Source organism: Monopterus albus, unplaced genomic scaffold (genome assembly GCF_001952655.1).
Source record: "Monopterus albus unplaced genomic scaffold, M_albus_1.0 scaffold216.1, whole genome shotgun sequence".
Classification (NCBI taxonomy): domain Eukaryota; kingdom Metazoa; phylum Chordata; class Actinopteri; order Synbranchiformes; family Synbranchidae; genus Monopterus; species Monopterus albus.
This window is the reverse complement of record NW_018128096.1, coordinates 577853-592420: the sequence shown is the minus strand read 5'-3', so window position 1 is coordinate 592420 and position 14568 is coordinate 577853. Positions and strand designations below refer to the sequence as shown.

At 40.8% G+C, this 14568-nt stretch overlaps 1 protein-coding gene across 1 annotated transcript in view; it reads left to right on the top strand.

Moving 5' to 3' along the window:
* The first annotated feature begins 1847 nt into the window (after nucleotides 1-1847).
* Nucleotides 1848-14568, top strand: part of LOC109971145 (FYVE, RhoGEF and PH domain-containing protein 4-like) — a 14771-nt gene continuing 2050 nt past the window's right edge. The window contains exons 1-14 of the mRNA XM_020619225.1: nucleotides 1848-2101; nucleotides 6632-7202; nucleotides 7323-7743; nucleotides 7908-8053; nucleotides 8160-8316; nucleotides 8395-8533; nucleotides 8663-8721; nucleotides 9062-9205; nucleotides 9427-9599; nucleotides 9899-9929; nucleotides 10068-10151; nucleotides 10266-10388; nucleotides 10481-10624; nucleotides 11386-11522. Of these exons, the coding sequence (XP_020474881.1) occupies nucleotides 1975-2101; nucleotides 6632-7202; nucleotides 7323-7743; nucleotides 7908-8053; nucleotides 8160-8316; nucleotides 8395-8533; nucleotides 8663-8721; nucleotides 9062-9205; nucleotides 9427-9599; nucleotides 9899-9929; nucleotides 10068-10151; nucleotides 10266-10388; nucleotides 10481-10624; nucleotides 11386-11522 (2456 nt within the window). The 5' untranslated portion in view covers nucleotides 1848-1974. The remainder of the gene's footprint in view (nucleotides 2102-6631; nucleotides 7203-7322; nucleotides 7744-7907; nucleotides 8054-8159; nucleotides 8317-8394; nucleotides 8534-8662; nucleotides 8722-9061; nucleotides 9206-9426; nucleotides 9600-9898; nucleotides 9930-10067; nucleotides 10152-10265; nucleotides 10389-10480; nucleotides 10625-11385; nucleotides 11523-14568) is intronic.

Genomic DNA, 14568 nt, shown 5'->3' with positions numbered 1-14568 from the left:
ATATGTTTAACCGTAATTGTAATCATAATATTTTCTTATGTTTAATGTCATGACATGTCACTAGATGTCATGTCAGAATGTTTTTAGATACACACCACTTAATCAACAGACACACACACATTGATTTTCTTCATGTTTTGACTACTGCTATGGTCAGCTGCAAAGCTGGCACCAGAGACGTCACGGTTTGACGTTCCTGGGTAGAATGGGGCTAGCCCAACCTAAGTGATAAATGTATAGGCCTGTTGTGGTTCAGGGTCTTTCATCCTTCAGCTGCCTGCGTGCATGTTGGAGGTGCAAGATACCTGAGTGTGTAATGTTAATTTTTACCTGTGTTCATTGAATAAATCAGCACTGGTTGACTCTGTTCTGGGAGCTTCATTTGTAAGACAGAGTGCCTCCCATGAGAGAAATGAAAGGGACCAACAGTTTGATATGGACCTTAATGCTCCTGATGATGTAAGTGGTGAGCAATCAGATGTTTGTCCACACCATGCTGATGCAGCACTGTTTTTGAAAAATGTAGCCCTGTTTTACCTTAAACTGCAAGCTAAGTTGTTGCTCCCATCCTCTGTTATTCAGGCAATTCTTGAAGATTTTCAAGAAATACATGATATCTACCAGTCACACATACTTTTCAAAGTGAATAAAAAATTGGTTGCACTTGGGATCCCAGAAGCTGATATCAGTAATTGATGTGATGAAAAGTGAAATCTCTTGAGGGTTTGCCATACCAAGACACTGAAAACTGACTGACAAAGAAAAACTGTTCAAAAATATCTCCAACTATGTTGAGCCAGTACCCATTTTATTGGGACAAAATGAAGCAGGCAAAGAGTGTTTTGCTCAATTTGTCCCAATCAAGCAAACAACCAAATCTCTCTTCCACTGTGAGTCAGTGAGGGAGCAAAACAAACAAGTGCAGTCCCAAGTTCCATCTGAGGATGTTCTTCGAGATGTATCAGATGGCACCAATATTAGGGAGAACATCTTGTTTAATTTAGGGGTAAACATCCAGAGAGAATTCATCCTTAAATGGGACATGGACATAGCTTCAGCCTTATGTGAATGGTTCATGTGCTCTGTTCATGTTTAGAAAATGGAAATGTGTGCTAGGTCAACGCGACCTAGAAGTTCATGTACTGAACATCTCAGACAATGCTCGGAAGAAGGGGTATAGAGCTGGCATGGGACTGTGACTCTGGCTCAAGCCATAGAAGGCTGTGTAACTGAAAGAAGATAAAAGTTAGGACAGCTGTGGGTTAGAGAGAGAAGGAGTGATGGTGCTGCAGTCGTGAGTGTGCATTTGGACCTTGCCAGGGGGACTCTGGACCAAGACTGACTGACTCTGTGACAATATCCTTATTTAATACTTTATCTATTTCATTGCAGGAGGAGTGATTCTGTTCTCTGTTCCCTAACTACCAGACTACCTATCTAACTACTACCCTGTTCAGAATAAATGTAATATTAAATGATTATTTAAACTGGGATGATTTGTCTGAAGTAATTTAGTTTGTATCAGATCCTAGCAACTAAAATATTAAAGGTGTCCTGGTATCTGGGTTCTTAGGGGCAGTATATAGGCTGTTTACTTTGTGTTCAGAAGCAGGACTGCATGTTGCTAAATATGAAAGAATAACCTATTTTCTGTAATGACCATTATCAGCTGATGAATAGCAGCATATATTGCAGCCTTATGTGCTCCATTTAAGCAAGTTTCCCTGCCCTTACTACTACATAACAGGCACAGGAAAATGGAACACAGCCAATGCTAAACTGGACTGCGCTGGGACTGATTTGTTTGGGGGTGTATTTTCAATCAGGGGTGGAGCTTAAACACCTGGAGAGAAATTAGTGGCACCTGCAGAAGAGTAGGAACCTCTGCTTCTCCTTGAGACTCTTTCATTCTTTTATTTACTGTGAATTGGAGAAACCACAGGCTGAAGCTGGGTCTGAGGCTACATTGTAACAATGTTTGATCTGAAAAAGAGGAACAGCTTGATTCTGAGCTGTGGTCGGGAGATGGAGGAATTCAGACGTGTGGCAGTCAGACGAAAGGTGAAAGGAACTGTGGTGGATCTCCACACCTTTCATACAGGTGAGGTACCTTTTGCATAAGATTTGTTTTATTGCCATATATGACATTTGTGTAATACATGTTTAAGCCTTTAAGAGCGAAATCTGAAACACAATATACACATCTGTAAGACAGATTATTTAAATATCAGTGGCGGACTGTGCAATTGGTACCTGGGTCTTCAGTGGTAACTTACCCGACTTAATTCACCACTATCACGTCGCAAATTGTAAATTGTTTATATTATAAATATAATAATAAATGTGAATTCACTGTGTACTTGTATGCAACTTAAGCAGTTGCGCCACCAACATAACATGAGTATAACATCAAAGTCTCAGTTTTCAGTGCTGTGGTGGCGATCTCAGGGTATTCTGTCATGACTTTAATCCAGAACACCGGCAGAGTTGTTGTCTCGAACATACTTTTAAGGCCGCCGTCATTTGCGATCTCCAGCAGTTGATCTTCTTCTTGCACAGACCTGCTGGATTCACCTGGTTTGTTGACAAATGGGTTGCGGATCCATTCCTTGGCAGTTCGTGGGTCCTTTGTGGCTGGGGAGTAGCGCTCGAACTCTTTTAAAAGCAAAGACAGGTGATCGTGCACCAGCTGGGAGAATGAAGGCTCTGGCTCAGTCTCACCCAAAATCCCCGCTAATGTTTGAAACATGTCCAAAATGCCTCTGTTGACGCGCCGTCCCCACAAATCCAGTTTGGCTTTAAATGCAGCTACTTTATCTGCCAACTTGAAGACAGTTGTCATTTTCCCCTGAAGTGACAGATTGAGTTCATTGAGCAGGCTGAATATGTCGCACAAGTAAGCCAGTTTTGGCGCTCAAGTGACCGAGATGTAACCGAGAGAATGCGGTCATTTTTCAAAATAAAAGATCGTTCAGACTCAGATAATAAATAAAACGGAAATAATTAATAATTTCTTGTACGGCCCGGTACCAATTGATCCACGGACCGGTACCGGTCCGCGGCCCGGGGGTTGGGGACCACTGATGTACATCATCTGGAGCAGTTCAGACTCGATATTTATCTAATAACATGACAAAAACATAAAAGATTAAATAAAATGCATCACAATCACCTGAGATGCTATTTATTTATAGACAAAATCCATTGTTCCTTGCGCAGTAAGACTTCAATGACTGTCATAGAGGTGATCTCTGCATTTCAATTCCATCAGTAAGTCCTTTTCTGTAGCCATTGAGGCAAAGGCTGTGAGTCGACTCTGTCCAGTCGTATTCCTGGCATATGTTGTTATTCTCTTGAGGGCAGAGAATGTCCCCTTGACAGTTGCAGTGGATATAGGGATAGTCACGGTCAGACATGCCAATCTGTACAGTCGGGCTGAGACAAGCTAGCTAGCTAGCTTCGGGGTTGGCCGAGCTCTCATCACGATGTCTAGCTTTTCTGGAAAAGTCCGCCTTGAAAATGGATTTTTTAAGTATGTCCGAGAAGAAGTCAATTTCTCCTCCTCCACCAGCCATTGTGAGTGTGTAAAATTCTAACTCAAATGTATTAATGTGTGCATATTGCTACAGACGTGTTTTGATAGTCGAACTTGACTAACAGTTTTGCTCTGACCAACCAATCAGAGGACGAATAAATGCTGATGTTATTGTAGGCCAGCTAGCTGGCCCTGTGATGTGAATTTGAAATCTGATTGGTTAAAGAAACAGTCCCATTGCTAATAAAGTTTAAGTTACATCGGCCAGCACTACTAATTCTGAAGGCCCTGGGCAGATTAGATTGACATGGCAACACATAGAGGCTGAAATCTGATTGGACAAAAAAAATCTAACATCAACCAGACACGTACTGGAAGCAGTGCAGCCAAGAGAAATGCTACGAAATGAAGGAAATGGACTGTTGGGAATAAATTAATATAATTGGATGGAACAAATATTAGAATTTAGGTTTTAAATGTAGGTTAGTGCTTCTGATGGTGTTTAGGCCAGCAGCAGAGAAGGCCTTGCTTGCTCTGATGGCCCACCACTGATATATAGATACATGGATGGATGCATGCATTTTACCTCTTCTGTTAAAATTTATATTTAGCTAATGCAAATGATCGTGTTACATTTCCAGTTAATGGAACTGTATAAATTTAAGACTGACTTTTTTATCTTTTTAGCCATATATCATACTAGTCATTTATTTTAGATTTGCACTAGCTAAAGGTGAAAATAATGCTAATGCTAGAGATTTAGCCATGAGCCAATATTGTCCCTTCATGGACCTCATGTCTTTGCTGTAAGCGACAGGCGCTCCTGATTTTTGATGCATCCCCTTAAGTAAGCATACCGACAGAAGGAGACACAGACCTCTAAGGACAATGTCCATTGTAGACATTAAAATTAGACATTCCTGCAATGGGATGTTAATATGTGGAGACAAATGCATGTCAGAATTCCAGGATAGCAGCTGATGTGTATATAATGTCTTTTGGATCCAGTTCAAAAAATACTTTGCAGAAGCAGTTGTACATTTTGGGAAATATATTATATTTGGGTAACTGGCACAGCTTAGCATAAAGACTGGAAATGGGGGTAGCAGCTAACCTGGTTCCATTAAAAGGCAAACATAATATTCAAGTACCTCTAAAGCTCTCTAAGATTTTTCTTTGTTTAACCTTTACAAAAACCAGGCAGTTACATGCTGGACTTTTTTGGCTGGAGTTTTAAGTTTCCCAAAATTTTAGATATTAATTTTCAATTATCTGGAAGCCCAGACATCTTCATATATTTATCAATATTATATCTGTAACATCAATACACACAAGCTCAACATTTTTATTTTCCTAAATCTCTTCAACTTGGTGCTTTTGTTAAATATCAAACTTTAATGGTAGAGGCTTAAGTTAGTATTGCCCTCCACCTAGATGTCACTGTTGTTTAAAAACTAGTATGTGGGAGATGGTGCTCTATCTGTTTAGACAAGTGTTGAATGTTGCCTCTCAGATACTGACACATCTCATTAGAATAGCAAAGGTGGAAAAAAAGTGAGAAAGCAGAAGTGTTATGCTGTTGAGAAAGGGACCGCATGACCAACAAATCTGTTACACTTCAGCAAAGCCAGGAGTGAACTGGAAAGCTTTCTTATACAAGTATCAAATAACTCTGAATAAGTATGAAAATAAACTGCAGGTAAGAAAACAGCCAGTTACACAATTTGAAAGTAGTAAGTTGTTGTACTCTTGTTTACAGTTTTATGAGTATTCGTATTGGCTCAAGTACACAACAGTGAAAACAAAGAATAATATCTCTGTCTGTGGGGCTTCTGGACATAAATAACTCTCTCCTAGAATATTTTGTACATTTCACTACATATACTGTAGTGTAGGCTATGGTTCAAGTGTGAACATTGTACTAAGAGGATTGGAGACTTGTATTTTGTGTGTGTGTGTGTGTATATATATATATATATATATATATATATGTGTATGTATGTGTGTGTGTGTATGTACTGTATAACAGACTTTGATCAAATGGTTGGATATTGGTTTGACTTTTCCATGTGCATATAACAGCAGTATTTACTCAGATGAAAAGCAATGGCACAAACCACTGAATCATACTTCCCCAGTGGTTTTGGATTTAAATGGTGTTGTCTGAGGTTTCCCAGTACTCGGTATAATGCATGTCCGTGCAGATTCTCAGTCATCCAGGTCATAGTAAAAAAAAAAATCAACTGGACTTGGTTTTAGGTCAAAGATGTTTCACCTCTCATCCAAGAGACTTCATCAGTCCTGCCCGACTGGCGTTGAGCCAGAGATATTTATCCCCATCCGTGGTGTTTCAGTCCTTTGATGGCCAACAATGTCCCCTAACGACTGAGTCATTGTAGCCTAATATCGGTGAGCGCCGTTACCTGTCTTTGAACCCTTACCTGTGGACCTCGGAACAAAGCATCACCACAACAGACCCACCTGTGAGCCCATTCTCATAGCGGTCGGGTCTGCAGCCAAGCCTAGTCAGTTTTACTTTTAATTGTAGTCATAATCCCTAAATTGGAAAATTTTAGAGATGTGTGTGTGTGTGTGTGTGTGTGTGTGTATAATGATTTTGCCAGGTACTTAGATCCCTTTTTAATGGTCAAATGCAAGTTGGAATTTTGTGTTTAAATGATTGAAAATGTGATAAAGTCCCAGCAAAGCATGAAAGAAGTATTACAGTAAATCACTGCTACATAGTGTGGAAAAATACTGTATGTACACCATGGTTCAAATAACTACATTTCTTTTTAGCAGTAGAGTATGTGGCTTGTACAGCTGTAGCTATGTTTGTAACAGGGTTGGTCAGAACCAAACTGCAAGAAAGACTGTGAAAGAATCCTAGCTTAAAATATAACTTTCTTCAAACCACAAGATCCAGCAGCCTGCATACATAATCTGAACAACAATGCTAAATCTGAGTAGTGTAAGTAATCCATTATTCTGTGAGATCACAGCTTGTCTTCACTCTGTGTTGTGGTTTATACTGTAACTACAAGGCAGTGTAATTCAAATTAGCAAATTAGCTAACAATGATTAATCTCTTTGCAGTGCCTTCTAACCCTGTTCACCTCCAGAGCCCTCTGAGAGCAGGACAAGATCAAGGCCACAGTACCACAACAGAAGAATTATTACCTCCTCAAGCTAATGGCACAGAGGAAGACAAGAGTCCCACCAGAGGTCTTGGAGACTGCGCTTTCTGTTTCAGCCCAGCACAGAATGACCTAGGCTCCCCTAGTCCTGTCAAACAAGCAGTGAGCAGTGTTTTGAATGAAGTATCAGGAGTGTACATCAGCCCTGCCAGACATGCTCAAGGGACTCCAAATCTTGCAAGCAGTCCAGTTTTAGGATCTCCAAGTCCAGGCAAAAGAGGCTTTCAGAGTTGTAGCCCTTTGAGGGAAGGAGAGCATAGCTCTGCAAAGCTGTCCCCAAGAAACTCTTCCCCAGGAAAACTGCAGACCCCCACCCCTGTTCAAGGGAAGATGAGTGGCCATAGCCCTGCAAAGAACTCTAGATCCTGGCTACAACTGCACCGAATCCCAAGCAGTAAGACAAGGCAGGAAAAGAAAATGGGACAATCTTTGAGCTTGCCTGATCTGATTGTTGACTTGGATGAGAGCAGGTAGGATTTTTAAGTTTATGCGCTTTGATTTTCTGAATACCTTCACATAGCATAAATGTAGAATACAGTAATTTCTGAATGTTGTTTGAATTTAAAATCATAAATACTTTATTTTTACAGGATTGAACGCTCTTTACTGGAACCACTCCAGTCATCCAGCTGTAGTGGGCCTGCCATCACCATCAAAGCACCAACTGACCTCGGTCATAGCACAAATAAAGGTCATAATTCCCCAGGAAAAACTAATGGTGTAGTGCAGGGGGACGAATGGTCTGTACTAAATGGGAAGGGAATAAATGATAAAATGGAAGAAGGCATGCTGCCCATAAGGTATGGCTCAAAGTTTTCCTGCCAGTGGAATGGGTCAACTACAGAAGACGGGAGGATTCATGAGGAGTCTAGGGGTGAACAAAATGAGGAGAAGAGTGGAGGAGGTGAGCCAAAAGATGAAGAGAATACTGAGCAGAAATTATACAACATAGCAAATGAACTCCTGCAGACAGAGAGGGCTTATGTGGCTCGTCTCCACCTGCTAGACCAGGTCAGTGTGGTAATCCATTTGTGGCTGCCCCAGTGACAACTCGTTGTTACTGCTGGCTATAGTTTTTTTTTTTTTTCAATTTATTTATTGCTATGATTAGCACATTCCTAGCTGATATGTGACTTAAGTAATACATTGTTGTAACTTGCCTCTGACTCCCACAGGTGTTTTTCTTGCGCCTGACACAAGAGGCAGGTCGAGGCTCGTTTCCTGCCGAGGTGATAAGAAATATCTTCTCCAACATTTCCTCCATATACTCCTTCCACAGTCAGTTTCTGCTGCCTGACCTGGAAACCTGCATCAGCCACTGGTAGATGTTTGTCAATAATACCTGCAAGCAGGACATCTTTAGCAGTGACACTGTCTATGAGAGCAGACCCTCGCACCTTTTACTTTCCCACTTCCATCAAATCTAGGTGTGAGAGCCCAGGCCTAGGTAAAGTTCTGCTGCAACACGCACCTTTCCTGAGGATGTACTCAGACTACATCAGAAACTTTCAGCAGGCCATGGTGCTAGTGAGGACCTGGACTGCACGCTCATCTACCTTCAGAAACATCATCAGGGGCATAGAGGTAATATGCATATGTCTTATTTTTATGTGCCTAATAGTACAGAGGTGTAAACAGAACACAATGGATATATTGTCTTAGAGTCAGGAGGTGTGTGGCAACCTCACCCTTCAGCACCACATGTTGGAACCGGTTCAAAGGCTTCCTCGTTATGAGATGCTGCTGAGGGATTACCTAAAGAAACTGGCTGAGGATAGCCCAGATTATGAGCTTGCTCACAGTAAGTATACTGCACCAGTGGCTTTAATCTCCATCTGTTGTATCCACTGTCATTATATCTCAGTATCCGTTTGTCTCTGAGATGTTAGTACTGAGCAGTATGAAATGCTTCCTTTTTCTCCTCCCACAGAATCCTTGCAGACTATTTCCATGGCAGCCACCCACTCCAACAGTGCCATCCACAAAGCTGTATGATACCATAGCAGTTACCAATGAATTAAATAAGATTTCATCACTTTAACACATAAATTGTATTATATTGTCAACAGATTCTGATCTTAATTATTCCAATACTTTTGTTTTTATTCCATCATTGGAATACTAGAGCTGTACAGCTGGGGGCAGATGATTTAAAGTCGTATGTTAATTATCGGTCATTCTAATAAAATTTTGGCAGAAACTTAAAAGACACTAAACATGCAAGTATTTTTAGATTTGCCAGTTGTGGGAACAGTAATCGTCACACAGTTGCTATAATATCTACACTGATCGATTTCAGTGTTTTCTCACCATCTTTCTTTCACTGTAGGAGAACTTGAAGAAGCTGCTGGAAATCTATGGGATGGTTGGCGACAAGGAGGTGGTCAACCCGACCAACGAGTTTCTTAGAGAAGGTCGTCTGCTCAAGCTTGCTGCCAGGAACACGTGTGCCATGGAGAGACACCTGTTCATGGTTTTAATACTGATTTTATTTAATGGGAAAAGATGCAGACGGTGCCTTTGTTTTAGTTGAGACAGTGATCCAAAAACTTGAATATGAAATTTGTTTACCTTTCTATGATACTTACTGTCAAGATTATTTAAACTACCCCTTTTTAATGTAAATGGTGTATATATTATACATTTATAAAAGAAACCTAATGTTATGGTGTAAAAAATTTTTTTCTTCCCCAGTTCAACAACTTTCTGCTGTGTTGCACTCCTAAGTTCAGCCTACTTGGGCTACGTTTTACTGTCCGGTGCAGGATTGGAGTGGATGGCATGGAGGTGCAGCTGACCACCAGCAAAGACCACCCATACACCTTTCAGGTCTCTGGAAAGGAGAGGACCCTTGAGCTACAAGCCAGGTGTGTGTGTGTGTGTGTGTGTGTGTGTGTGCGCACGCACGCACAGTTTGTATGGACTGTATACGCCCTTAAATATAATGCAGGAATATTTCATTAAATAACATTTCTTTGTTTGGCCTTGGCAGAGGCTTAGAATTTGACTAATTTGATTACTGTAAAGTATATTTAGTTTTAATTTCAAATTGCTGTAGCCTGTGAACATACTATAACTATCTTGTTGTTAAACTTCAGTATAATAGTGAACATTCAATGCATTAACCCGATTGCCACATGAAATGTAATTCTTTTTCTTTTTAAAGCTCTGAACTGGACCGAAATGAGTGGATAAAGGTACAACTGTAGTTTTATTTACTGTCTGGTGCAGCACATTAAATATTGCGTGGATGAGCAGTATCCTCCACCCTCTTTATTTTTAATTTTAATTTTTAATTTTTTTTTGGTAAAAGCAAGTATCTGTTCTATGTCCAGGTGATTCAAGAAGCCATTGATGTGTTTCAGAAAAAAAATGAAACCTTCAAATTGGCTCCTAAGGAGATGAGTGTAGAAGAACAAGTATGTCTGATAGTTTATTTATGCAAAATAAAATCATGAGTTGTATTTAAAATCTGCTCAAAATATTGTAAGATTATAAATCATCCTACCCGTGGTGTGCATATATTGTTACAGGCAGAGGAACTTGGTCAACGAGCCCCACATTGGATCAGGGACAGTGAGGTGACCATGTGTATGAAATGTCAAGACCCTTTCAGCACATTCACAAGAAGACATCATTGTCGAGCCTGTGGCTGTGTGAGTGATGTGAAGGCTCTGTACTCAATGCGGAATACAGGCAAAGCCTCAGTTTAGGACAGTATTGCAGTGATGGTTTCTGTGCTCCCCAGGTGGTGTGTTGGAAGTGTTTAGACAACAAAGTGGCTTTAGAGTACGACGGTAACAAGATGAACAAAGTGTGTAAAGCCTGCTACTCTGTCCTGACAGCTCAGAGAGGAGATGGAGTGGAGGGCAAGAAAAGAAAAATGCTGGAGGTGAGCCAACTCTTCTAAATATCATGACAAGGTTTAGCTTTTAAACCTCTATATAGAAATTATACCCTTAAAAGATAAAGCAAGCCTTTTTCTATATTGATATTTTCAGCACTCCCCATACAGAGACTAAAACAACAATGATTTGCCTCTAATCATGGTTAATGTCTGTCCTCATTAAGAAATGCTGTATAAGAGCCTAATATTTAAAGAATAAACTGACATCTTGTGCCTGGTCCTTTTGACTTATTTACTTCAGATGCTGTAAAAAGTTAAGCCATTTGGGGCACCATTTTTAAGAAATATCAAGGTCTGATGTTTTGTAATGAGGAAACATGTCACTCAGTGCAGTGGTGTGTTTCACAGATGGGTTTTATTGTTTTTGAACAACAATGCAGGTCTGTGGCACAGATAAATAAGTCTCTAGGTTGTAGGCTGACGGACATGAACTGGGTGCAGGCAATTCATTGTTGGTTTTAGTCTCTGTATGGGGATTATTAAAAATACTGTTAGGGATAAGGCCAGTCATTTTTTATATTAAGTCATTACTGTTATGTAGACTTGAGACAAACCAAAGACTGCACAATTTGATTACACTTAACTGGAATCAGATGCAACAAAGGCAGTGGTGAATAACTTTTTTTTTTTTTTTTTTTTTTGTGGTATGATATATTCTGCATACAAAATGGGACGTCAGCCTCTGTGGCACCATAAAATGCTCTCTCTCTCTCGGATTCTGTAAATTGCATTTTCTTACTCCACAGTTGGAAGCATTTCCATTGTCCACTGACACTGCAATAAGTGGTTTGCACAATATAGTGACAACACCAAGACCTGGCAATGAGTGTGGTCTGTCACCGGGAGGGAACCCCCAGGCCTCTACGTGCACACTGCTCCACAGGTAGGGGCCTGAGTGATGGGGAATAATGTGAACATTTTATTATCCAACTCTGAGTAATGAGGCCACATATTTGGTTCTGTTTGTATTTTATATTTGGATGAAAGTGTCTAGAGTGTGCACAGGCAGTTGTGACACACAGATGTTATCACAGCTCCCCTCCTGAGAGGCAAATGAGTAAGGGAACGGTCACCAGCTGTCATCCTACACTCAAGCAGTTAGCAGCACAGATTCTGAAAGAAATTCAGCCCAATGTTATTTATACACAAACAACTAGAATGTTTCTTTAGGATGAGGTTGAGCAATTATGTTCAGTCTAGTCAGCAAAGGAAAATGTTTAACATTTAGACCAGGATTCTAAATGCCCTCAAGCTTAGTGTCATTAAGTAAAGGTAGGGTTGGTGATCCTGGAAAAACCAGCAAGAGGAAGCTCAATTCTTGAAAGAAAACACTGGCCAACAAATTTTATGAAAATTTTTGTTTCCTCTAAAATTTTTGGTGAAACCAATAGATTTTTACACGCTGAACACAATATATAATTGTAATTTTAGTATCACGCCAGGTTTTTAAGAAAACTGCATTTAACATAATGTCTCCAGCAGCACAGGCCTACGCTACGATATATGATTTACGATGCGATACCCAAGCAACACGAAAGAAATCTAAGTGTTTTTGCCTCAGATTTTCACTTGTAGTCACTGTCCAATGCCTCGCGTATCAGTGTCCAACAACAGTCTCCCAGCATAGACGGACTCCACTTTCCCTGGTAGCGTTTCTCCAATCTCTTGATGAAACCTTTCACCATGCTCGTCACTAACTGCGCCGAGATTTTCAGATTTTCAAAGAAGTCTAAGTGAGAATGAAGAAAATGTATCTTAAGCGACATGTTGCAGTTCATCGACTTGTATGCTTGGAGCAGACTTTCAACCAGTTTGGTGTAGTCTGGTGCCTTGTAGTTGCCCAGAAAGTTAGAAACGACATTCTTGAAGGCGATCCACGCAACATGTTCAGCACCCTGCAGAAGGCCATCAAAGTAACTATCCCTCATCACCTCTCGAGTCTGTGGGCCAACAAAAACACCTTCTTTTATCTTGGCATCACTGATGCGTGGACACATCTGTCGCAAATATGAAAAGGCTTCGCTTTGCTGCTTCATTGCTTTAACAAAGTTTTTCATTAGCCCAAGCTTGATGTGCAAAGGTGGAAGAAAAATTTTCTTCGGATCAACCAATGGCTGATGTGCAACATTCTTCTGCCCTGGAACCAATTTCCTGCAAGGTGGCCAGTCCTTTCTCACATAATGCAAAGCTCTTGCTCGGCTGTCCCACTCGCAAAGAAAACTACTTGGTGTATCCAAGCTGCAGTCAGAGTAAAATGGCAACCACCTTTAGATTGCTGCATATATTCCAGTTGTACTGAACGTGTTTCAGCAGCAGCTGCATGTTCTCATACGTTTCCTTCATATGAACGGCATGTCCGACAGGTATGGAAGGGTAGATATTGCCATTGTGCAGCAAAACGGCCTTCAAACTTAACAGTGAGTCAAACAGTCGCCATTCTTTTGGGTCATGTTCACATCTGAGATCAGAAAGCAATCCATCGATGTCACTGCAAAAGGTCAGACTGTCAACCAAGAATTTTGCCAAATCTTTATGACCACGCCAAAAAAATGACATTTTTGTATCCGACAACAGGTTCCACCCTTGCAACCTTGATCCAAGCAGTTCTGCTTGACTCTTCAGTAAATTCGAATCTCTGACAAGATCATTGAGCTCTGCCGGAGAAATTAAATGAGGATCACTGGATGTTGATGGTTCAAAATCTGGATTGTTGGAGCGTCAACAACGGTCAATCGGTTCGTCTATCTCTGTCTGCTCCTCTTCGTCCTCCAGCGTCCACATCTCTGGCGGCTTTGGAACAGGAAAACTGTCATCGTGTGGTACGGCAAGCGGCTCGTCTATCTCTGTCTGCTCCTCTTCATCCTCCAGCGTCCACGTCTCTGGTGGTTTTGGAACAGAAAGACTGTCATCGTGTGGTACTGGTCTCATTGCAGAGGCAAGGTTTGGGTACTCAATAACTTCCTGTTCTTGGAAGAAAATCCTGAGACATTCGTCATGCAGAAGTAACAATCAGTTACATGATCCTTCTGCTCCCTCCAAATTATTGGGACAGCAAACGGCATGGATGGATGCTTACCCTTCAGCCAAGCACGCAGACTGGTAGCACAAGATTCACAACATATACGAGGAGCCCATAATTTGTCCTGGTCTCCAATTTTGCATCCGAAGTATAACTCTTATGCCTTCTTTATGAGAGCTGTCATACTCCATTTCTGTGGGTGAATGTCAGCCACACAGGAGTATGTCGTGTAATTTGGTGGAAAACCTATTGCCGCTACATTTCTTCTGATTTCAAGTTTAAGCCATGACTCGCTTTTGTCAGTGAGAGGGGATGTTGCCTGATAGTAGATTGCTGTTAATAATGACACAAAACTCTTGACTCAAAAGTCTTAACTCTTACTACTAACACTACTGAACATCAGTTTAGTGTGAAATTTTGATTTTTTTTTTCTCTTCTGGCTTCACAAAGCCTTATGCTTGTGATTTTGTTTTTTATAATCAGCTGACTCGAAAAAGCAGTCTAGTCTAAAAGCAGTTATTAAACAATATAATTAGATCAATATATCATGTTAAAGGTAGGGTTGGCGATCCTGGAAAAACCAGCAAGAGGAAGCTTGATTTTCAAAGCAGCAAACAGAAGAAATCCCACCCTTTCGTTCCAACTTCTCTTCAAAGCTAATATGTCAAAACAATGCACACTGCATGACTACTACAGATTTCAGAGAAATAAATGCCCCCCAAACAAAACAAAACAAAACCAATAATTTCCTAGCAGAAATATGGCCACTGTGGTATCACTTTTCAGCCCCTTGTTATCTCAGTTGTTGCTGTCATTCAAAAGCATTGATTGATTTTTCTGGCAGGGGCGCCGCTAGCAGTTTTGGGCCCTCTACCTCACCCAAAGCTAGTCTCTGGGGGCCCCCCAAGCT